This window comes from Wyeomyia smithii, chromosome 2 (assembly GCF_029784165.1).
Source record: "Wyeomyia smithii strain HCP4-BCI-WySm-NY-G18 chromosome 2, ASM2978416v1, whole genome shotgun sequence".
Classification (NCBI taxonomy): Eukaryota; Metazoa; Arthropoda; class Insecta; order Diptera; family Culicidae; genus Wyeomyia; species Wyeomyia smithii.
The window spans coordinates 107,884,929-107,911,404 of NC_073695.1; the positions used below are offsets into that span (position 1 = coordinate 107,884,929).

Consider the following 26,476-nt stretch of genomic DNA (forward strand, 5'->3'; position numbering starts at 1 on the left):
AGTTGTGGACTGCACGATGTCAAGATTATATGAACAACTTCGTAACCTGTTGAAGACAAATTGGTATAAAATCATCATCTGTTAGATGTACACGGTTTGGTACGAAATGTGTTATTACGCTGCCATTCTTAAAGCGTAATATTGTTACTATCAAGTAATCAAAGGTTCTCTTTTCGTGCTTTTACAGTTCTCAACAGATTTTTATATCATTTTTATAAAGAGAAAATTGTGTTTAAAATGAAACTAATAACAGCGAATTTATCTTCTAAAACAAAATAAAAAATAACCTGCGGTTAACTCATATTTTAAGATACTGTCCAATGAATCCGCAAGCATACATTCTTTGTTAATTTAATCGAAATATTTTTTCAAATCTATCTCGCCTTACCCGTTTTATCCCAAGCAACCCCGCATGCAATTATTTGAACGTCTGGAGCCGAAAGCAACGGCCTCGGTCATTGAGACAAAACTGAGTCCAAATGTGCGCCACTCGCTCACGATCAGTCGTAGTGAGAGGACATAGAAACGTCTGTTCGTAAGTGCAAAGCGAAAACCGCCGTGCGATTTGTGTTTTGTTTGTTTTTTTTTTTTTTTTTCTTGTTTCACACGGGTAATAACTTGAGGAGAATAATCTACATTCTGAGCAGTCAACTGGCGATTGTAAAGTGCGACAATGTTCTCATCCTTGAGCTCCTACATATGGGGGAATCCTGAAAATGGAAGGTAAGATTCAATTTCGGATGTTTTCTTTTTTGAAGCAGTAACAGATGGCGTAAATTTCGTTCATCACAACATTTGTTTAAAGAGGTTCCACTTTTTAGCAATCATTAAAGGAAGAAGCGTAACGTTTTTAAAAGCAATGGCAATACGTTGTTGTAACCCCTTTGACCGATCGCTATACCGCTGAAAACCTGTTTCGAATCGAATCAGCTGAGGTCATGCAAGAAAAAAGGGCTGCTAATTATTATAAGGGGGGATTTGTTAGTAGCTTAAGTATTTATGATAAATATTAGTAAATAATGAGTATGTGTGTCCAATCACAAATGGTGACTTCTCAACACTGTTAGAAATTTGTAATTTTAATTGTTAGGATTTGTTTGCTTTCGCAATTAGGACTTATCATTCGTAGGGATTTAAACCTACTTGTCAAGAAAGGGAAGTAAACTTACAACTAACTTAATTGCTAACTTATTGGCTATAAAGAGAGCTTATCGTAGCAATTGAGGATTGCAACGATTTTTGTCGAAAATTGTTAATAATTTTATTTGACATAGCTTCTAATGGTTCAACACCAGTAAGTCTATGTAATTCGAGTGTACCAAACCAAGGAGGACGCTTCAAAATCATTTTCAGAATTTTATTCTGAATCCTTTGGAGCGTTTTCTTCCTTGTTGAACAGCAACTTGACCAGATCGGTACAGCATAAAGCATTGCTGGTCTAAAAATTTGTTTGTAAATCAAAAGTTTGTTCTTTAAACAAAGTTTAGAATTCCTGTTAATGAGAGGATATAAACATCTCGTATATTTGATGCACTTGGCTTGTATACTCTCAATGTGCTCTTTGAAAATAAGTTTTTTAAATTAGTCCCAAGTACTTAACCTTGTCGGACCAGCTTAAAATAACCCCATTCATCTTGACAACGTGATTATTGTTTGGCTTGAGGAAAGAAGCCCTAGGCTTATGCGGAAAAATTATCATTTGAGTTTTAGAAGCATTGGGAGAGATTTTCCACTTTTGCAAGTAGGAAGAAAAAATATCTAAACTTTTCTGCAATCGACTGCATATGACACGAAGACTTTTTCCTTTTACGGAAATGCTTGTGTCATCGCAGAACAATGACTTTGTGCATCCTGGTAAAAAAAGGGCTGCTGATTCTTGCGAAACTGTTGTGGGGTTTGTTATGCCGGCACATGGGCAAATACGTATCTTTGTATGTATGGAAATAAATCAAAGGATAATTTCTTATGCACCACAGTTTAGTGGTAAAGCAATATTACGATCAATTGTTTTGTCATATCATTCAATGTGCCAAAATACGAGCGTGTACAATGTAATGGAATGAATGGTAGTTTTTTCCTGAATGAGGGTCTAATTATTTTCACATGTTCTGAAGCTGACATATAATTTACGCTACGTTTGTAATTATAAGTTCAGCCGTAACACAAAATTCACTCACATGCATCATTAAGCCTCAACACTAAGAAGAGTAGGTTTTTTAAATTAATTCACCATTTAGTCACCAACAAAGACTCTGTTAAGCAGCATTCGAAGGAGATCAAAGATAATGTTTCATTATTCTAAGTAAGAAAAAAGACAAAAAAAACTCAAGTAGTTCGTGTCATGTTAAGCGTTTTGCTTTTTTCAAATGCTTTTTCGGGTTGTAAAACCAACGGTGTGTATACTTTAGTGATATTCACGTTATATGAAATTGGCGTGTCGTAACCAGAGTTGCCAATGAAATTTTCGATTTAACTGGAAAAAGGCTAAAGAGAAAACTGGAAAAACTGGATTCCAAATAAATTTTAGAAAAGCAAAAAAACGTTTGTGAGAGAGCTTTTCTGTAATGGGAACTGAATCCAGTGTCAGTTTTGAATATAGCAACTAAAGAGATAACTCTTCGCAAAAAAATACTCATTTTAATCAGAGCTGCCTTGTTTCGGGCTTACATTTTGCTGAAATCTCAAAATTAAGAAAATAGAGCTTTAACATTTACTTTTATCTTTAACAAAAGTATTGACGCAGCATTTTCTTCCGTTACATAAGTGAAGTTTGAATTTCAATTATTCCTGACTTTGCTATCTTTTGGTATCTTATTCTTCTAACAATAAATAGAAGATTTTTTTCATGGTTTGGTAAAATCTATTTGTTTGGTTTTATCTCAACCATGTCATGCAGTCTTTAATTTGACCGTGTTTCGTGCGAGAAGATAGAACACTGAAAATGCTGTTAAGAATTAATTTATCAAACTACAAAATTTACGTTTTAAAAATATTTCCGAAAACTAATCGAAGCTTGAGTGAATGAAAACTGGATAAAACTGGCAAATATCTGAAAAAACTGGAAGATTTTGGGAATAAACTGTTTGACTGGATCACTTGAAAAAAACTGGAGGAATCCAGTTTAAACTGGAACATTGGCAACCCTGGTCGTAACTACAGTGTCGGTTAACACGCGATTGCTGATTTTAGATACAGACGCAGGCTTAGGAATACTCGTTTCAATGATTTTTCTGTATTTTAGAGAACCATTTTTTTCGCAATTTTATGTTATCGTTAAAAAACAACGTCTTGAATAGTCCCACGGGGTTGCACTCCGCAATTAATCAGAGGCACAAAAATTGAAAGATGAATATACTAAGAGCGTTAGACTTTATTCATGATTTGTAAATGTTTAAATCAGAAGATGCGGGTTTTTTACGCGCACTTGAGGGTTCCCAAGGAATGCCTCAAATAGGCTTTTCCCCGCCACAGTTCATTAAGACCTAAAAAGTCAGATGACGAAAAAATAAATAAATATATAAAAGCCAATAGTAGCGTATTTGTTTGTCAACTATTGAACTAATATCAACGAAAACTATGCAAAATTTTTTTGAATAAACATTTTATAATACAGTAAACACAATTTCGGAAAATGAAGCTTTTAACTTTTTTGAGGAAAAACAGAAAATAACGTTTGGAGATTTTTCAGATTATATATTTTTCAGAATATACGAAAACGCTCTGATTAAACTCAGTTGATATTTTAATTTTTTAAACAGTTCGTGTGTAACAGTAATGAGTCGCTTACACTAGTCAAGTGCACTCCAAAAGCTCAAACCGGAAAAAAATGAAAGATTATAGCTATTCAACCATTCCTGTGAATTTTCTGTTTCAGTGACCGAAACTGGCTTCGCTTCTGAGATTTACCCTTGAACGGTAATCCCGTTGTTTAGTGACGTGCAACGATTGCCACTTTGAAGTGGGACATGAATTTTTATCGTGCAAGAGGTTCGCAACATCTGCTGGAACGCTGAGCCTATCTAGATAATTTTAAAGGGCATGATAAATTGTAAATGGTGTCATTACGGAAACAATTACCTTGCTAAACCTACTTACTTGTTCATAAGACTATCGAAACTAAAAATATATCTATTGGTTGCCGGAAATCATAGTGCGCATCGGAATTTCAGAATAGATTAACATTGTGCACCACATTTGCACCGTCGTTGAAATGTTACAGATAAACCTCTGTAACTCAATTTTATTGCCTGCATAAAGCGATCGGAGCTTGAGATAGTTTCGAGGTGTTTGAAAAAAAAATCAACTTCCTCCATACAATGTCATAGCTTTAATGATAAACAACTCACTTTTTGACGCAGCTACCAGTTTCAAACTAGCAATGAATTATTAAGCGCAACAGAGTAATTCATTTAGGTATTTTATTTTTTTTTTTTTTTTTTTTCTTCACATAACATTTATTTGACACGGCACAAATACAATTTAATGTTTAACGGCGCCAATTATATCTGATGACTTAAAAACTAAAGCAAATTTTTTATCCTCGCTGCCGACTACGAGCTGAAATTAAGTCTAACTTAAAACTAGCATGGGATTTCCAATCAGTGTTTTGTTGTTCAATGGTCGTCTGATAATCGTCGAATGGCATGTATGGATTCGTTCTGCTGAGCCACGATGTCGTGAGTTGGGACAGAGGCTCGTAGTCCTTGGGTCCTGGTTCTGTTGTGCGGGGTCTGGTTGCTGGTTTTGTGCTTAAGGTTCAAACGTGTTCTTGTCGTTTTGTTGGGTGTAGACGGAGGGGAACGGGACTAGACTGGGGCGTGGATGGATTTCAGGAAAACGTATATAAGGGACATGTAGGATAGGTCACGGCTCGCCAAGACATCACGAACAGGAACAGCCGGCTGTCTACCCTCGGCCTGCAGGGAAGCTATTAATCTAGACCTGGCGTCACGGTGTACAGGGCATGACCAAACCACATGCTCTATGTCGTGATAACCTTCACCACAGGCACAGATACCACTTTCCCCGAGCCCAACACGACGGAGGAGCGCGTCAAATCTATAGTGATTGGACATAAGCCGGGACATCACGCAAATGAAATCCCGATCTACATCCAACCCCTTGAACCACGGGTTCGTCGATACTTTGGGGATTATGGAATGTAACCACCTTCCCAATTCCCCTCTGGTCCAAGCATTTTGCCAACTGATGATCGTATTCTGACGTACAAGTGCGAAAAATTCATTAAAGGCAATTGGTCTTTCATAAATATCACCGTTTGTTGCGCCCACCTTAGCCAAAGAGTCCGCATTCTCATTACCCGGTATCGAGCAGTGAGAAGGGACCCACGCTAAGGTAATCTGAGTAGATTTTTCGGATAAAGCACTCAGATGTTCCCGTATTTTCCCCAGGAAATACGGAGAGTGCTTAACATCTTTCATCGATCGGAGAGCCTCAATGGAACTGAGACTGTCCGTAAAAATGAAATAATGGTCCGTGGGCATTTTTTCGATAATCCCTAGGGTGTACTGAATTGCAGCTAATTCTGCGACGTAAACAGAAGCAGGATTATCGAGCTTATGGGAGACGGTTAAATTGTTATTGAAGATACCGAAGCCAGTGGACCCATCAAGAAGTGATCCGTCAGTGTAGTACATATTGTCGCAGTTGATGTTTCGATATTTATTGGAAAAAATTTTAGGGATCTGCTGCACGCGTAAATGATCCGGGATTCCACGAGTTTCTTCTATCATGGATGTATCGAAAAACACAGTAGAATCAGAAGTATATGATAAGTCGACACGATTTGGAATATTCGAAGAAGGGTTAATATTTTGGGACATGTGATTGAAATACAATGTCATAAAACGGGTTTGAGAATTAAGTTCGATTAACCTTTCAAAATTTTCAATCACGGGACGGTTCAAGACCTCACATTTGATTAGAATACGAGAAGACAGGCTCCAGAAGCGGTTTTTCAATGGTAGTACTCCAGCTAAAACCTCCAAACTCATCGTATGGGTCGACTGCATGCAACCTAAGGCGATACGCAAACAACGATATTGTATTCGCTCCAGTTTGATCAAATGTGTGTTTGCTGCGGAGCGGAAGCAGAAACACCCGTATTCAATAACAGACAATATCGTTGTTTGGTAAAGCCTTATAAGGTCTCCTGGATGGGCTCCCCACCATTGTCCGGTTATTGTACGAAGAAAATTCACTCTTTGTTGACATTTTTTCATCAGATACCTCACGTGACAACCCCAGGTGCCTTTAGAGTCGAACCAGACACCAAGATATTTGTGTACCAAAACCTGAGAAATCGTTTTACCCATTAATTGTGTTTGAAGCTGAGCAGGTTCATGCTTCCTAGAAAAAACTACTATCTCAGTCTTCTCCGGAGAGAATTCGATACCTAGCTGTAAAGCCCAAGCAGACAAATTGTCCAAGGTATCTTGCAATGGTCCTTGCAAATCGGCAGCTTTGGCTCCTGTAACAGAGATTACACTGTCGTCTGCAAGTTGTCTTATCGTGCATGAATTTGCCAGACATTCGTCGATGTCATTTACATAAAAGTTGTAAAGAAGGGGGCTTAAACATGAGCCCTGGGGAAGACCCATGTAGCTAATGCGAAAAGTTGCCAAATCGCCATGCGTAAAATGCATGTGCTTTTCGGACAACAAGTTGTGCAAAAAAATGTTCAAAATTGGAGAAAATCCTTGTCGGTGAAGTTTACCCGAAAGAATGTCAATAGAAACGGAATCAAAAGCCCCCTTAATGTCCAAGAACGCAGACGCCATTTGTTCTTTACGAGCATACGCCAGCTGAATATCTGTTGAAAGCAACGCAAGGCAATCATTCGTCCCTTTGGCACGGCGGAAGCCAAATTGAGTTTCTGATAGTAGACCATTTGATTCGACCCAGTGGTCTAAACGACGGAGTATCATTTTTTCCATCAATTTCCGGATACAGGATAGCATTGCAATCGGCCTATAAGAGTTGTGATTAGAAGCTGGTTTCCCTGGTTTTTGGATGGCGATCACCTTCACTTGCCTCCAATCCTGCGGTACAATGTTTTGCTCCAGGAACTTATTGAACAAGTTCAACAAGCGCCTCTTGGCATTGCCGGGTAGATTCTTCAACAAGTTGAATTTGATTCTATCTAATCCAGGCGCGTTATTGTTACAGGACAGGAGGGCAACTGAAAGTTCTGCCATCGTAAAAGGTGATTCTATCGCGTCGTGGCCCGGAGACGCATCGCGAACAATATTTTGCTCAGGAACAGAGTCCGGACATACTTTCCTGGCAAAATCAAATATCCACCTACTTGAAGACTCCTCGCTTTCGTTGACCGTTACGCGATTCCGCATTCTTCGGGCTGTGTTCCAAAGAGTGCTCATCGATGTCTCCCTCGACGTCTCGTTCACGAACCGACGCCAATATCCACGTTTCTTTGCTTTAGCCAAGCTTTTAAGCTTGGTATCAAGCTCCGAATACCGTAAATAGTCGCCAGGTATACCTCCCGTCTGGTAGGCCTTAAACGCGTCGGATCTTTGCGTGTAGACATCGGAGCACTCTTGGTCCCACCACGGAGTGGGAGGCCGTTCTTTGATCGTTACGCCGGGATATTTCTTCGTTTGGGCTTGCAACGCGGCGTCGAGAATCAAGCCCGCGAGGAGGTTGTATTCTTCAAGTGGTGAATGATGTTGAATCGACTCGACCGCTTTTGAAATCATTTCCTCGTATAACTTCCAATCGACATTTCGTGTGAGGTCATACGGAATGTCAATTGGTCGCATGCGAGTTGACCCGTTAGTAATTGAAATAAGAATAGGCAGATGGTCGCTACCGTGAGGATCGAGGATTACCTTCCATGTGCAATCCAACCGTAGCGACGTCGAACATAAGGATAGATCCAAAGCGCTTGGGCGCGCTGGAGGTTTCGGGATACGTGTCATTTCACCGTTGTTTAAAATAGTCATGTCGAAGTCATCGCAAAGGTTATAGATTAAAGAGGAGCGGTTATCATTGTATGGGGAACCCCAAGCCACGCCATGAGAGTTGAAGTCTCCCAAAATCAAACGTGGCGAGGGAAGAAGTTCTATTAAATCAAAGAGCAGCCGTTGCCCAACCTGTGCTCTGGGGGGAATATATATTGAGGCAATACAAAGCTCTTTACCTTGTATTGTCATTTGACATGCGACAACTTCGATGCCTGGAATCGAGGGGAGGTTAATACGATAGAAAGAATAGCACTTTTTAATCCCTAAAAGTACTCCTCCATATGGGGTGTCTCGATCAAGGCGAATAATATTAAAATCATGGAAGTTGAGATCAATATTTGAAGTAAGCCAAGTTTCACAAAGGGAAAATGCATCGCATTTGTTTTTATTTATCAAAACTTTAAACGAATCAATTTTTGGTAAAATACTTCTACAATTCCACTGTAAGACAGAGATAGACTCCTTCATATACGCAGTTGAATTAGGCATCGAAGGATACAATCGCTGCAAGGAGAGGCCATTGGGCAGTCAACTGCTTCAAAAATGATCTAACTGTTGGGAGGAATGCTGTAAGAAAAATTTTAATTGGATCGGGTACATTGAAAGTTTCAAAAATCCAGTCCACAATGTCAGAAAATTTCACTAATCCAGAGTTTGTTTCATCAACTGGGAGTGTAAAAGGAGCAACTGGGGTTTTAGATGTTCCTGGCAGTGCTGGGAACTCCTTCTGGGACTTTAAATTTGCCAGCCCAGGAGGAGTTTGCTTCGGTTTTTCCGCAGCACTGTTTGGTTTGTTTGTAACCTTCATTTCACTTTGAGAAATCTTAGGACCTTTTCTGGGAAGTTTAGGAGAGGAAACACTTTTCCTCTTTCTAGACTCCCCAGGATTGGCGTAAGATGCTCCCGCTGGTGAATCGTCAGAATCGGTTTCCTCAGAGGGCAACAGATCGAAGGGGTTCGAAGTAACGGGAGAAGTGGTAACGGTCTTCTTCAGCATGTCAGCGTAGGAACGCTTTGAACGCTCTTTGAGAGACCGTTTTATTTTATCCCTGCGCTGCATGTACACCGCACATGTCGAGAGCTCATGCAGATTTTCTCCGCAGTGAATACACTTTTCAGCGTTAACACTGCAAGAATCTTCCGCATGAGACTCCCCACACTTGCCACAACGTGCCTTATTGCAGCAGTAGGCGGCTGTATGGCCTAACTGCTTGCAATTCAGGCAGTTCATGACGCGGGGCACGTAGAGCCTCACAGGGAGACGAACCCGGTGGATCGAGACGTGGCTTGGTAGTGCAGACCCGGCGAACGTAACTCGAAACGAGTCTGACGGAGTGTATACTGTTTTGCCACCGATGATCGATGCTGACCGCAATTGCTTGCAGTCGAGCACCTTTACTTCGGGACACGTTTTGTTCTTAAAGCACCCTTTGGCACTTTGCAGTATACACTCGACGGACAGACTCGAATCGGTTATGACACCGTCGATCTCCACGTCTCGTGCGGGTATGTAAACGCGATACTCGCGTGTGAAGAGCTCAGAGCAAGCTATATCGTTGGCCTCTTTCAGGTTACCGACCACGACACGGAGCTTGTTAGGCCGGACCTTGGAAATTTCGGTCACGCCCTTGTACTCCTTCGTCAGGTCTTTAGAAATCTGCAAGAGGTTCAACTTTTTCGATTTCGGTCCTGCCTTTGGCCGAAAATAAACAGTATAGCTGCCCTGGGCTCCGTCTGGGTAAAGCCTGGGGCGAGGGGGGACTGAAGAATGAACAGGGGAGGGGGTAACAGAAGGGTCAGGGTCAGAGGGGTTCGGGGATGGTGGCGCGGGAGGCGAGGGATCTACATCCATCGCGCTATGTTTAGCGCACTAGCGCTGACAAGAACACGTACCTTTTTATTTCTCCCTTCCAGTAAGGTTGGTTGTCCGATCGTTCGAAGTAGCAGCCGTTACAGCCAGCAGCACCAATACAGCAGCACCAGACAGCCACCAGCAGCGAGCCAGGTGTGAGATCACTCCACACAGCGATACGACTCGCTGACACTGATGGCTTCTTCTTTTTCCTCGTTTGTGTCTCGTCCACTGCTGTAGCACAATCCAGCCAGCAGCCAAATCGGCTTACGCACCAGCTGGCAGTCACGATGCGAAACAGTTGCACAAAGGAACGACCTTGAACCCGGATTTATTTCACTCGACCAGGCAAACAATGCCAACACTTGTTCACACGTCTTTTGTTTTATACTCTATCGGACCGATCACCAAACACGTCCAGTACTGATGCGTGTTCGGCACAGAATGATTTAGGTATTTTATGTTGAAGGTCTTGAAGGTTGAAATAGTTGAAGAACGATTGGAAACTAGGAAAAAATTGAATTATGCCTTCTTTCCCGTTTTCTACGAGAACAGAATTTCCGGAAGAACACTTCTTTGGGCAACAGTGCCGTCGGGTTAAAGCTTGTTAAATTAATCGTCATTGCGGTTTGCCAACTAAAGATGACGCGGGATGATTCTCTATTTATTATTATCTTTAGTAGCGTTCTCCACCAATTCGTACATACTGCAGCAATGGAGTACCCATTATAGTCGCCAAATCGACAAGTATTTCAATACCAACGCGGATAATTTCCATGACGTAGCATACGATGAATTCGACCTATCGCTGAATAAAACCGATGAATAGACTTAGTCTTTCCCTAGACTTTGCCCCGACCAGACATTGTAACTTGCAAATTCGATTGAGCGTACCTAATAGTGCTTTATCCGTGCCAAAGCTACTACCAATATGTTGAAAAACCCCATGTGATTGTATTAAATGTTAACGGACAATACTAACGCATCAGAAACAGAAGCGGAGCAGGAACTGACCAGCAGTAGATGACCCGCCCCGATGTTCATGAAGGTCTTTGTGAGATCGGGTAGCTGAAGAACAACAAAGCTGCAAGCAGAGACGGACTGCCGAGTTCTTTGAACACGGTAGAGAGGCGCTGGCTAGAGCGCTGCAAAGGGTCATTTCCAGGATTTTGGAGGAGGAAAAGCTGCCAGACGAGTGGATGGAGGAAGTCGTTTGCCCCATCTGGAATGCCGCAACTACCGCGATATCTCGCTTATCAATGCCGCCTAAAATATACTCTAACAGATCCTCTTTAGTCGTCTATCACCTTTAACCCATTCCCAGCGGGTGATGCCGGATGGCATCACCTGACGTTCAAACTTTGACTTAAGTTTAACAATTATATTCAAAAATTTGCACGATGAAACTATTCAGTATCGTCAGAGAACAGATTGATGTTCAATATGCAGTCGTGGGCACCGCTAACCGAAAATTTGGCGACGCTAATCGCTAAGCTGCTAATCAGAAAATTTAGCTCGACAATCGCTAAACGCTAAACGCTTAACCCACATTAGCGGAACTTTCGCTAATCGCTAACTTATTAATATGTAAATAGTCATATCGCTATAAGGGAACTGCTCCATTATTCATCTCAGCCCATATAATCATCTCATACAACATGAAAACACAATTGAAAACAGAAAAAACGCATATTTCCTAACTAAATCGATCTGCTAATCCATGGAATGGATTCATTTTAGTTCACTTTAGATTTCTCATAAAGTAGAATCCTCAAAAACTCACTTAAAAGCTCTAAATTTGATATAATTGTCAGGCATCTGCACTTGAAAACTCAGAAAACAAAATCCGCGCATTGTTTTGTACGGCTACAACGGGACTCGTTCAGCAGCCAACTAAAGTTTTTCTTATCACTAGCGGACCATTTTTTATCTTAATTTTTTACCTCGAACCTTTGAAATGTTCACCTCAAATTTCCAAAAACCAGCTCGAATTAGCGAAAACATATGAGATGAATTTCTACAATTCCTAAATTTTAACTGTATGTATTTTCATCTGTTTTCACTGCCTTGAAGAAAATCAAAAGTTGCCAAATCGGTTTCTGTTAATACGAACAAATCATACTGAAAACGTTTAATTATTCCGACATAATTGACATAAATGGACAGCACTGCAGTGGTTACCTAGGTTACCATATTTGCACGTAAACAACTACAGCGTATATCTAGGTAACCTACTACGACGGGCTGCGGCTACGTTCATTCATGATAATGTGATTCATTCATGATTAACAGTGCACTGCAGTGTGATGAATATGGGGGCGTCGTGAGATGAACAATTGAGCAGTGATTTAAGTTTTGAGATGGATATGGAAGCGTTGTGCAAAATGGTTTGTTTTACAAATTTCAGGATAAATCTAGCTAAGTTTACTAAAAATACAATACTGAACGATTCTATAAGAGCACGTAAGCGTATTTTGTTTATTTGTTCAATGATTTCATGAAAATTTGTTGTTTGATCCGTGCATTCTTCGTGAATGTCGGCTTAATGAAATGAATAATGGAGCAGTTCCCCTATTTTTTGCTCATGTTTTGTAAGATTTGGACCACTTTGATTTTTTTTTTACTTTTTAGAGCTATTTACAGTAAAGTTATTTAGCTTATATTGAAAATAAATACTTTTAGAAATGTTTTCATAAAAATTCAATCATCATCATTCAATCAATCATCAATCGGAAAATTAGAAACAAAGTTGTCATAATTTCAAGCGCATTACAATTTACAAAATTTCTTCGTATGCCGAAAATTCTATCTAGACCTTGAGCTCGTGCTTCAAAATATTCCTGTGTCTTGAACGATAACTGGAACTCAATTATAGGGTAAAAAGACTGACTTTCACCTGTGTCGTAAAGAGAGGAACTCTAGACAATTAAGACAATTGAACGTTGTTTGAATGAAACATACGTTACAAAAGTAACTTTTGCAGTAAAGAAGGTTCATCTTTTGAAGCAATTTACGTACGCCATCATTAATTCACAGTTTTTACTAAATAGCTCTATTGTCTCTTCTCTACAAAATATAGCGAATTAGCGATTAGCGTTTCGAAGGCCAAAATTTTAGCGACGCTAACAGTTTCGCTAACCAGCTCAAAAATTAGCGCGATCGCTAAATCACTAATTGAATATTAGCGTCGCTAATTAACGATTAGCGAATTAGCGGAATGGTGCCCACCACTGTCAATATGAAATACAGTTTGTGTCAATTGTGCATATAAGTGATTAGTAATAAGAGTTTAAAGTTCATTTTTATGGTTAAAACTGATTTCTCTCCGCCGGGAATGGGTTTACAAGGAGGTTCGTGGGCCAGTACCAAGCAGGTTTCATGGGAGCCCGTGCCACCACGGACTAGATCTTTCCAATCCGATAGATTTAGCAGAAATGTCGTGAGTACAACGTGCCCGCACATCACATCTTCATCGACTTCATGGCGGCACATGATACAATCGATCAAGAACCGCTATGACAGATCATGCACGACAACGGATTTCCGAATAAACTGATTGATCAAGGCCACCATGGCGCAAGTGGTCTGCTACGTGCGTGTTTCGGGGAGCAATATACCGTGGTCCACGCAGCCAAATGCAGCTTTCAAATCAGTATGAACTGCATCGATTTGGGCACCCTCGGATATATTTTGTAGGTATTGTACGAGATTTGTAGCCGCAGAGCTACAACAGAGGAAAGAATCTGTGATGATCTAACAAGATATATTGCTCACAACTAGTGGCGTAAATACTATCTCACAAACTTTTGAACATAATGGTGCAAAACTTTTGATCATAAAGGTTCGGTAAAGGTGATCTCCAAACACTGGTGCATCGAAATCAGCTCCAATTAGCGTCAAAAAAATTTTTTTTTTCATTTCCAAGAAAACTTTAAATTTTAGGACTTCTCATTTTCGGTAAACCTACTTGGGTGTGCTTTATGCATATTATGAGCAAATTTCACGATTTAAAACCTAATTTTTTATCATTTTTTGGATACTTTGAATTTAAGTTATAAGGCATATCCACTTATAACTTTAGATTACTTATGAATTTTGGAACGGGATTTTGTGGGATGAAACTTAATAGTGTTTAGCATCGTTTGTCATTGAAAATTCCGAACTGCAAAATTTTGAGTTGTGCCAGTCTTGAATTCAACTGACGCTATTATATTTGGAATCGCCACCTGCTGCGCTTTGACTTGCCGTAGCTCAGCTTGCTGCCGGTCAATCCCCTTTCCATTGAATCATTCTAAATTTATGCATGCTAGCTTTTATACGTGACTACCGAGAAGTATACTTCCGGTGGGCGCGTCGTTGTACACTCGAGCGAGCTGATGTTGGTCGAAATATGCGTTCAACAAGCCTCTCCTTTTTCCAATAGTACAATAGTTACCCTGGTAACAATATTGGTTTTATCAAAGTTTTATAGCGCTTAAGACAGCCAAAACAGTGCTATAAAACTTTGATAAAACCAGTTTTGTTACTTGGGTAGCTCAGTAGGCAGACAATGTGTGCAGCAAGGGAAGCGAAAAATAAACGAACTGGAAATATGATACAGATTTGGAAAAATATACCGCATCCCGACTGCTGCCCACATTGTGTTAATGAACTTGAATGTTAATGGGTAAAACCCGTTGTTAAAAATAGAATCTGTAACGATTATTCCGGATTATCTCCGCTACTATCAATAGAAATTTAATTCGAAAAAATTTAGTCCTACGGAGCACCTTCCGTTGTTGTGTCGCACTTGCGAGCACGACTCAGACTGACTCTCGATCACACAGGTCTATAAGGCCCGTCGGGATGCGGTATATTTTTTCAAATCTGTATCATATTTCCAGTTCGCTTATTTTTTGCTTGCCCTGCTGCACACATTGTCTGCTTAATGAACTAGAATGTTAACGGGTAAAAGCCGTTGTTAAAAACAGAAATTCAATTCGAAAAAAACAATAGTTGGCGTTACAAAATAACATTCTAAGCATTTCGGTGAACGCTAATTTTCCAATCGATTGCTGTAATAATGAAGAAAACTTGTGGAAAACCGACTGAGTTGAAAACATTTGAAAGTGGAGAATTCACGTGACGCTCTCAAAGTTTTCAGTTTTCAAATTCGCACTCCTATTTGTTACCGTGAGACGTATTTCTACATCAAAAATATTTACCGATAATGTTAAAATTATTAGAGAAGGTTTGAAAGGTAGTTATAACATCTTCTTTCAAAATCTAATGAAACAAAAACGGCCATTTCACAGTGCGAATCTTTTAAAAAGTTGAAAATGAATGAGTTTAACATCAATTTCATAGTCAAAACAGTTGGTAGCTCTACTTAAAACCATTTGTGCTTTTAGGCACAGACACTTCTACTTTTTTATCTTTCTCAGGCCTGCGACTAGGGTAACGGGGGTATTTTGGCCCACATGCATATTTTGGCCCACCCGGTAACATTTTACGCATTTTATCTGATAAATTCAATGAATATTAGAAAACGATGCATGCAACATTGAATAACACACCTAAGAATCATACTACACTATAATCTTCGGCGAAAAACTGGCTCTAGGTAGTGTTATTTTGGAATTAGTTCATACATATTCAAAGTCATGGCTGAGTCAACCCAAAGTCAAGAGGAAATGGTAATACACAAGTCATCCAGAAGCTATTGCAACAAATATGTATGCTTTTGAAACAATTCGTTGTTGTAGTAACATCAACAAAATGTCATAGAAACAGTTTGTATACTCTAACATGTTGGAAAAAGTTGAAAAAGTGGTTGAACGCATGGCTGAAATATGTTTGCCTCTTTCTGAAGCAAACATATTTTGGCCATGCCAAGTTTTGACATCTCTTTGATTACCGTTTGGTCGTTGCACGTGAACAAAGAAGCAGCTTGTGACCATTTACAAATAATTACTTCTTAATTTATCACATTTAACGATATGAAATTGGATGGGAATGCCTGTCAAACCGCTATAATCCAAATCATTTCATTTTAGATGCCTGAAATTTACAAAAATTCACAGCAGAAGGATGTTCTCCTCAAACCCACTAGTTTTGCTCTCAAAATACCGATGATGATCTTAAATATAATTAGTTCGAACTATTTCCATACACGTCTGTAGATAAAAAGGTGGGCCGAAGTAAAAATTTGGTGGACCAAAATATGTTTTTAGTACTTCGTAGAAATTTTGATATTTCTAGGATATTTTTCAATATATTGCATTGTTGAACGGTGTATATTAAAATAGACACTTAGCTTTTTACAATGGTATATAAAGTAGGTAGTTTTGTTGAAAAATTGTGTTTTTTTTAATGAACTGTGCGAACACTTCCCAAAGCTGGCCAAAATACCCCCGTTACCCTATTTTGTCTTCATTTTTATACAGTTTTTCTCATAAGTATCAAACTTATCTAGTTGGGTCCTTGCCAAAAAATCCAGCAAGTTGAATAAATCCAAAACCATATTTTCGAACATATCGTGATCAGATCCAAATATTGTAAATTCAATCAATATAGTTTTCCTGTATGTAATTGTAGAGTAAAAATGTGATGTTTTCACTGTTTCCCAATTCTACTACTAGTTGTTTAAAACCAGAACATGGCAGATATCGGTTAAAGATTTTCCCGATATAACTACAAATTGATGCAAAGTAAACATCTGGTTTTATATACGATCAAAACAAATCATTCGAATTCAGGAACTAAATTTCAAATTTTCGAGTGATTTAGGCTACAAAATTTAAGAAATCCACCAATCTGAATTTAACTCATAACGTGTACTTACTTAAACGGAAAAATTAATTCAAACCTTCCATTTCATACAGCCCCACCCAAGAGATCACGTTTACGATCAATGGAAAATCATACACCGGTGAGTAGATCGATTCCTCAGCATCGATTTATCAACCTCGCGTGTTTACTCGAATCGTTAACCTGTTGCGACACCGTACGGTAATTGCGATGAGTTTGCAATTCTAAGTAAACAGTATGTCCACTTTACAATACAGTTTACCTCGTGCCTTTGTATAGTTACACTTCATTTTCATTCACTTGTATTTCAGTCAATTCAAAGTCCGTTCCGATTGATACCTCTCTGAACATCTTCATTCGAAACCACGCCCAACTAAGTGGAACGAAATTCATGTGCCTTGAAGGAGGCTGTGGAGCATGCATCGTCAACATAAACGGTGTCCACCCCGTCACCAAAGAGAAGTCTTCCTGGGCTGTCAACTCAGTAATTGATTCGGAACCAAAAATTTTTTACGGCATTTCATGTTTTATTTTATAAATTTTAGTGCTTGTTTCCGGTATTTTCTTGTCATGGTATGGATGTTCTGACCGTCGAAGGCATTGGAAACAAGAAGGAGGGCTACCACCCTGCTCAACAACGATTGGCGCACTTCAACGGAACGCAATGTGGGTACTGTTCTCCGGGAATGGTCATGAACATGTACAGTTTGCTCGAATCGAAAAAGGGACAAGTCTCAATGGAGGAAATAGAGAACTCCTTCGGTGGTAACATTTGCCGGTGTACCGGGTATCGACCGATTTTGGATGCATTCAAATCACTGGCGGTCGATGCAGACAGTAAACTAGTGGAAGCGTGTCGTGATATTGAAGATCTCGGCAAGATTTGTCCTGCGACGGGCAGTGCGTGTTCCGGAAAGTGTTCGGCTACGGATGACGCAGTCAGGCAACAGTCGATTCGTATGGTTTTTGCAAACGAATCCGAATGGCACAAGGTTTATAATTTGAACGATATTTTCGCCATTTTTGACGTCATTGGAGAGAAACCATACATGTTAGTGGCCGGCAACACTGCCCACGGTAAGTATGCAGCGAAAAACAGAAATGTTTAAGAACTGATCAATATGTATTTAATTTCAGGCGTTTATCGAAGAAATGAGAATCTTCAGATTTTCATCGACGTCAACTCCGTTGAAGAACTTCATTCTCACTCACTTGGAGATGAACTTACGGTGGGTGGAAACGTTGCTTTGACCGATTTCATGAACATTCTGACGGATGCCGCCAATAAAAACAACAAATTCAGCTATTGCAAAGAGCTGGTTAAACATATTGACCTGATTGCAAACGTTCCCGTTCGTAATACCGGAACCATCGCCGGTAATTTGTGTATAAAAAACCAACATCATGAGTTTCCGTCCGATAACTATTTACTTTTGGAAGCGATTGGCGCAACAATTACCATTGGTATGTAAAAACTCCAGTCTAATATGATGTCAATGTCGCTAATGAATTATTTAATACTAATTTCAGTTGAGTCCGGAGGAAAAACAAACACCGTCAGCCCTATGGAATTTGTGCAAATAGATATGAACAAAAAGGTGATCAAAACTGTTGCCTTACCTGCGTTGGATCCCAGCGTGTACTTTTTCCGTTCGTATAAAATCATGCCAAGAGCACAAAATGCTCATGCCTATGTAAACGGAGCTTTCATGGTTAAACTGAATAGTTCGAAAAATAGTGTTGAAAGTGCCCGAATCTGTTTCGGAGGTATAAATCCAAGTGTAAGTATCATAAAATTATACTTTTTCAAGTCTCCCATTCGATTATTATCAGAACTTAATTTTATAAATTTTTATCTTTCAGTTCACCCACGCTTCGAAAACTGAGCAAATGTTAGCAGCTACTAATCTTTTCGACAACGCCACAATTCAGTCCGCTTTCGCCACCCTTTCTACGGAACTGAATCCGGATTGGATTCTCCCAGACGCATCGAGTGAATATCGCAAAAATTTGGCAATTTCTCTGTTCTACAAGTTTATCCTAAGCATTGTGCCGGAGGGGCAATACAATCTCAAACCAGAGTACAAGTCAGGTGGCACTATATTAGAACGTCCTCTATCCTCCGGCAAACAGACCTTCGATACCTACGAAAAGAATTGGCCTCTAACGAAGAATGTTCCCAAGTTGGAAGCATTAGCTCAAACGTCGGGCGAAGCTAAGTTCTGTAACGATCTACCGACACAACCAGGAGAACTGCACGCTGCTTTCGTTCTCGCCACTCAAGCAAACTCCAGGATTGGAAAAATAGACGCCTCTAATGCGTTGGTTCGTATTATTATTTTTTATTCACAAAAATCTCAGCAATAGTAATTTATCTAACTCCAGAAATTACCCGGCGTTGTTGCATTCTACTCCGCGAAAGATATTCCCGGAACGAACAACTTCATGCCAGCCGGTTTAGGAAACCAAGATGTCGAGGAAATCCTCTGCAGCGAAGTAGTTCAATTCCATGGTCAAACGGCAGGAATTATCGTTGCTGAAACATTTAACCTGGCACAGAGAGCGGCAAAGGAAGTGATTATAACGTACGAAAAAATATCGAACAAACCAATCTATCCAACTTTAAAATCAGTCATGGATGTTAACGCTCAGGACCGCTTTTTCGACGTTTCATTCGACAAACGCGGCAAGGCTTACCGGGTGGCACAGGCAGCAACGGCAACAAAGAACGTGAAGGGTCGATTTGAAATCGCCGGTCAGTATCATTTCACAATGGAAGCACAGACCTGCGTTTGTGTTCCCATCGAGGATGGTATGGATGTCTACTCTTCCACTCAGTGGATGGATCTCACTCAGGTGGCGATAGCTGAATCGCTCAAAGTTCCCCAAAATAGCCTAAATTTACAAGTGCGTCGTTTGGGTGGTGGCTATGGAGCTAAAATCTCACGGGCCACATTGATAGCTTGCGGTTGTGCCTTAGCAGCACATTTAACACAACGCCCTGTTCGCTTCGTGTTGCCTATTGAGACGAATATGAAAGCAATCGGCAAGCGATATGGTTGCATTAGTGACTACGATATAGATGTTGAAAAAACTGGCAAAATTACTAAATTGAATAACAATTACGTCCAGGATTATGGAGTGTCACTGAATGAATCGGTTCAAGCTGCTAGTACAGAATTTTCTAAAAACTGTTACGATGCAAAGACCTGGAAAATCGTTGGAAAAGCAGTGAAAACGGATGCTCCGAGTAACACCTGGTGCCGGTCACCTGGAACAACTGAAGGTGTGGCTATGATAGAAAACATAATGGAGCATATAGCTCATGAAACAGGATTAGATCCGTTCGAAGTGCGCATGGCAAACATGACTAAGGACAACAAAATGCAAGAATTGATGCCGCAATTCCGCAGGGATGTGGAGTACGATGAACGTAAGCGAGTAATTGATGATTTCAACGCCAAAAATCGTTGGAAGAAACGTGGAATTGGTATTATTCCGATGCAGTATTGGCTGGACTATTTTGGACAGTTGAACGCTATCGTGTCGATTTTCGCTGGAGATGGAACTGTTGCCGTCACTCACGGTGGCATTGAGATGGGTCAAGGTATGAACACTAAAGTCGCACAGGTTACGGCGTACGGATTGGGAATTCCTCTGGAGAAAGTCAGCGTTAAACCGTCCTCCACTCTGACATCACCTAATGCTATTGTTTCGGGTGGAAGTATGACCAGTGAAGCCGTATGCTATGTGAGTTGATTTTTACCTAATACATTAATTCAGTCTTTTAATATTTCGATCCGTTTTTAGGCAGTGAAAAAAGCTTGCGAAATGTTGGTGGAACGAATTAAACCTGTCCGTGATGCCAACCCAGATGCACCTTGGGAAATGATTGTTAAGCTGTCCTATGTTAAAAATATAGACTTATGCGCTGAAGCACAGTACAAGGCGGAGGACCTAAAACCGTACTACATTTGGGGCTTAAGTTGTGCTGAAATAGAGGTGGATATTCTTACTGGAAATGTCCAGGTCAAACGAGTGGATATCTTAGAAGACACCGGAGAAAGCATGAGTCCCGGAATCGATGTTGGTCAAATTGAGGGAGCATTTGTGATGGGCATTGGATACTACCTAACTGAAGCGCTCATATATGCCAACGAAAATGGTGCTATTATGACTGATCGTACCTGGACATACAAACCACCCGGCGCCAAAGACATTCCAATCGACTTTCGCGTCAACTTTCTACAAAGAAGTGCCAACCCGGCTGGGGTGCTACGGTCAAAGGCAACCGGAGAACCTGCTCTCAATATGGCGATTGTTGTATTGTTTGCCTTACGCTATGCTCTGAGAGCCGCGAGACTTGATGCCGGCCTGCCAGACAAATGGATTCCACTCGGTACACCAACCACTCCGGACCAGGTTTACCTGGCTGCTGGTAACACCATCGAACAATTTATGCTAAACTAGAAAGATTATCGAACAGTATTCTTCAGCTATTCTCATTTTGGTGCTGGATTTAGGTAGTTTCCCGAAATATATAAAATCATACACAGAACCACAGAAACAAAACTGGTTTTCTTTAGAAAAAAATCCGAGCACACTCTGGGCTTGGTGGTTACGCTCCTATCTCGGGTTCTTATATCTTTACGGAATCTTATGAAGGAAAGCCACAAAGCTGTTATATGAGAGCTTTAACAGCCCAAGGGCGCATGCGCGTGTGAATGGGAGATAAGGGAGATAATGAGATTCAGATACCTATGTTGTAGTCTTTCCTACTCTGATCTCGACAATCTCCTATGCGAGAAACTTTTGAAGAATGTTTCTTACACGCGGACCTGGACACTTAGCGCAAGCTCTTTCTTGTGTACGCTGAATTCTGTTTTTACGCGACTTTTTTTACGTGATTTTATTTTACACGATTTTTTTACGCGATTTTTTCAAAACTACGCAATTCTTTTTACGCGATTTTCTCGAAATTACGCGATATGTGACATGGGAAATATTGTTTATGAGCCAAGATGTAACACACACACACCAAAACATACACACACATACACATTCATACACATACATACACACATACACACACACTTATCACATGGCGAAAGATTTTGTAACGACGCGATCTTTTTTTACGCAATTTGCTCCAAATTACGCGATTTACCTCTTCATATTTCGAATCTATTTATAGACCGTTCCGATAATTATAAATACACGATCAACCGTCATTTCAAATAACGTGCAGTATTCAACCAAACGTTGGCTGCGTCCTGTTGTTTACATCCAAAAGAAACAGATGCTGTCATTTTTTCTAACATTTAGTGCGAAATTTTGAAAATGCGTGGCCTTTCTCTCTTGTGGCCGAACAAAGAAAGCGAATTGTGCACGAATGGGGCACCGTTAGTGGTCTTTCTATAAGAAAATTAGCCAGAGAAGAAGGTATAAGTGTCGGAGCAGTTCAAACCGCATTGCGGAAGTATTGTAAAGAGTGCACATTTACTGATGCCCCAAGACGTGGTAGAAAACCCGGGCCTGTTGATCCCACAATGGACAAAAAGGTTAAAGAATACTACAAGCGGCATCCTTCGGTATCAGTACGAGATGTGGCGAGAAAGCTTGGAACCTCGGCGAGTAACGTTATGCGTGCCAAGGGAAGAATGGGTCTGCAGACCCGTCGGAAGCAGAAGCAGCCAAAACGAAATCCAAAACAAGCTGAATCTGTGAAACCGAGAGCTCGGAAGCTTTATGACAAACTTCTGACCAAAAAAATGGGATGTGGTATCATGGATGACGAAACCTACATAAAAGTGGACTATAAGACTCTGCCAGGACCGCAATTTTATACATCACCGAAGGGAAAGGATGACCCTGGACCAGTGAAAGCCATTTACACCGAAAAATTCGGCAAGAAGGTAATGGTTTGGCAGGCCATTTGTGAATGTGGGAAAATATCTCGACCATTCATTACGAATGACACAATGAATGGTCAAATTTACGTGAAAGAGTGTTTGCAGAAAAGGTTGTTACCCATGGTTAAGCAGCATCACAATCCTCCAATCTTTTGGCCCGATCTTGCTTCCTGCCATTACTCTAAGGATGCACTAGGGTGGTATAAAACAAATAATGTCACATGTGTCCCAAAGGAGATGAATCCTCCAAACTGCCCAGAAATTCGCCCTATTGAAACTATTTGGGCTTTGACCAAGGCAAGGAAATATGTCAAACCAGCGGACAATGTTGAAAAATTTAAAACCTAAATTACCGTGAAACGGGGCGAATAGAAACAGTGGGGCGAATAGAAACATAACTTCCGAACTTGAAAAAATGCGATTTTAAGTCTTTGATTACATTTAAAAACCATGCAAAAAATATTTTCTTGGATAGTTCAAGAGTGAACAAGTCCTGTAAACCAATTTATGGGTTATCAGCACTACTGTCGGTTTGCTTAAAAAATTGCAAAATGGAGGTTCAAATTCTGAACGTTTCCGAGTACCAAAAAACTTTGTCTGTGGAAGCCATTCTGCTTCACTTAGAACTTGTTCGTGTGATTTACTGAGTCGGTAGTTAAGCATTTCAAGTTTTTACGGTGAATTAAAGGATTGCCGTAAGGTATTCATCACCACGTTACCTTTGTTTCATGGAAAACGGGGCGAATAGAAACAACGCCGTAGCGGATATTTTTTTTACCAAAACATGTGGATTTGAAAAATGCTATAATTTTTTTTATGTAAAATGATGTCTGGAACATGTTTTGTGCTTTTTCAGCCCATCATGGTCAGGACTTACCAACAAAAAAGTCCAAAAACGTATTCGCTCTGCCTGATGCTGTTGAGATTTTACGTAAAAAAAACTGTTTCCTTGTCAAGCGGTTACTAAGTCTGAGGCTAGTTGGAAGTTACTGACACATATTTCTCATCTATTACCGATGTCTCGCTGATAAATAAATTAATTAATCGACTTAGAACCATGCACTCAAGCTCTTCTGTGATTTATGAATGATTCCAAGGGTTATTAGAGGTGCCAAATGTACTGAATCAAGTCACAAAACCGACGGCTTTCCCAGTGGTATTTGAAATAGGCTCCGGTGTGGTCAATTTGATCCTGGCTTCAATAAAACTATTTAATAATATGATTTAAAGTGCCACATGATAGGCTTGCCGAGTATCAAATTCTTTCATTGTTGATACATAATGTTCACCGGAGCTTGTTTCGGCAATCTGCCCAGAACCAGCTAACCGACAACAACTAAATTCAACAGTAACATACAGAAATGTAAGATCTCTCATTTGGCGGTTGACGAAATCAAATTGGTTCAGTTAATTCGAGTTAATTCATGAATAAACTTAGGTGCCGGTGTTACCCCCAAGGGGTGCCGGTTTCACCCGCACTGATTGCTAAACGTCGTTTTTATCTTAGTTTCAAAACTTCACTATTCCTGGTAAAATAACAGTTTGAAAGTACTGAAAACCTGCATATCTTGTAGAAAACAATCTGGGCAATGATTCTGTGAAAGAAATATAACAATATTCGCCATCAAGTGCTACTGGAGAATCATTTTCCTTAGGGGGCCGGGCTTACCCCCAGTAACCCTACTCTGGGATAAATCGGATGTTACCTTTAGACTTCAATCTAGTAGACAACCACGCTAGTTGCCAAAAACGTGATGAAAGTCTGATTTATCTGCTGCATGATGCTTGACATGGACTGACCCGAGAAATATGAATCAAGGTTTCAAGTCCACCAAGACAAAATGTTCCCGGATGTCATGTCCTATATGAAACACCGGAAGATGCAGACCGGTGGAAATGCTTACCCCGGTCCCGAGTGCTTCTGTTCCTAATAAGGACTCTAATAGAATATATTCATTCATAAGATAACAAACATGATGTAATAAACCGAACATTTCCACCATTTTATCATTTTATATAGTTTTCTTGCCTCTCATTTCAATAAATATGATGCAATTGTTCTGTTCTTTTCAAATTTTAACTAGAACTTTCTATCAGAACAGGGAAAACGTATTTTATTGGCGAGTGTTTCTATTCACCCCATTGCGGGGTGAACAGAAACATGCAACATTTTTTTCAATTAAACAATGAATTACTTATTGTATCAAAATGGACGTTACACCCTTAATAAAGGGAGGCAAGACCCATGTTTTAAAACTTTCATATTCATTCTAGACATTAGAGTATTTTTTGTACACTACAAGATATATCGCAGACTGTTTCTATTCGCCCCGTTTTACGGTAATCCACCTAGCGGTCAGACCCAGCCTTTCTCATTCAAACTTATTATTTGTAACAATAGATTTAAATGAACGCTTCAATCCAATAAACGTGTATTCACTTTTTGGGTTCTAAAATAATGATGTTGTAATTGAAGTATAAAATATGAAATTTGACGTAATTTACATGCTCAAGAAATAGCGAAATAAAAGAAATGACTCTTCAGTGCGTCTTGAACTGTCCTACAGATCAGACGTTTTTTCGGTTGCTTGTGGACTGGTCTTTGACTGCCTATAGCTTCAAGTTTGTGTTTTGTCAGTGTGTCTTTTAAAGACTACCTGAAAGTTATTTCCCATCAGTCTTTCTCAAGACTACCTACTTTTGATTTTAACATTTGTTTTAACTTTTTTCGTATCACCTGAAATGGCTGGACGGAAAAAGAAACCTCGCATCGCTGCGGGGAGGAAAAGAGAGGCATCTCTTTCTGACACATCGAGTGTCTGTAGTGACAATCCTTTTGATATTTTGCCTGAGCAAGAAGCTGGTGAAATGGAAGTTATTAATAATGAAAGTATACAAAATATAAAATCTTTAAAAAAGGAGAAAGTTCCACCTATTGTGGTAACTATTTCTTCTGAATTTAATATATTCAAAAAGGAACTTTCAACGTTTGTTTCTGACGTTAAAGTTACCTATCAGATTGGCCGTAGAGGTGAATGCCGCTTATTAGCCGACTCAGTGAAGGGTCGTGATCGTCTTGTTCAGTATTTAACTGACAAGATGTACAAATTTTTTACATACGACACCAAGAACGCCAAGCCGTTCAAGGTTGTCTTGAAAGGTCTCACCAACGATCAAACCGTTGATGAGATCAAACTTACTTTAACAGAATTACTTGGCATAGCCCCTACCCAAGTAATTCTAATGAAACAAAAATCACGAGGCGAAAACAGTCAGAGAACTGGAATTTCCCTTGTTAATTATTTAATTCATTTTAACCGCAATGAGGTTAACAACTTAAAATTTTTCGAAAAGGCACATGCTTTGTATAATGTGCGTGTAAGATGGGAAACTTATAGGAAGTATGGCGGAGGTGAAAAGCATATCACCCAATGCCGTACTTGCCAACGTTATGGCCATGGTTCCAAATTCTGTAACATGGACCAAAAATGTCTTAATTGTGGAGACTCTTCTCACAAAAAGGACACATGTCCTGTGAAAGAGAGTAAAAATTTTCGCTGTGCGAATTGTAACGGCAACCATATGTCAAATTTTTATCAATGCCCAGTCCGTTTAGCAATTGTTAAGGCAAGGCAAGGTAAACAAAATCCAAAACAAACTTCAAAACAAAATTCTCCAAGCGTACCAGTGACGCATAGTTTACCTACTCCTTTGCATACCCGTTTAACATATGCACAGGTTACAGGTAGTTCGAACAGTCTACCGCCTAATGTTGGTAGTTCGAAAATAACCGCTAACATGGGTAAGCAAAACACGCTAGAAAATAATTGTACACCTATTACCCCAGCTAATATTGCTACCGAAAATATTTTTTCTAATGTCAACTGCCTGGAGCCTATTACGGCAGGTAAACTTACTTT

General features: G+C 39.9%; 1 protein-coding gene across 1 annotated transcript; it reads left to right on the forward strand.

Moving 5' to 3' along the window:
• Positions 1 to 479: 479 nt before the first annotated feature.
• On the forward strand, positions 480 to 21,203 carry LOC129725498 (uncharacterized). Its single transcript, XM_055681432.1, has 9 exons — positions 480 to 723; positions 16,719 to 16,765; positions 16,956 to 17,128; positions 17,190 to 17,721; positions 17,782 to 18,108; positions 18,175 to 18,425; positions 18,508 to 18,969; positions 19,030 to 20,394; positions 20,455 to 21,203. The coding sequence occupies exons 1-9, from the start codon at positions 674 to 676 to the stop codon at positions 21,112 to 21,114; spliced, it is 3,867 nt and encodes a 1,288-aa protein (XP_055537407.1). The 5' UTR covers positions 480 to 673; the 3' UTR covers positions 21,115 to 21,203.
• The last annotated feature ends 5,273 nt before the right edge of the window (positions 21,204 to 26,476 follow it).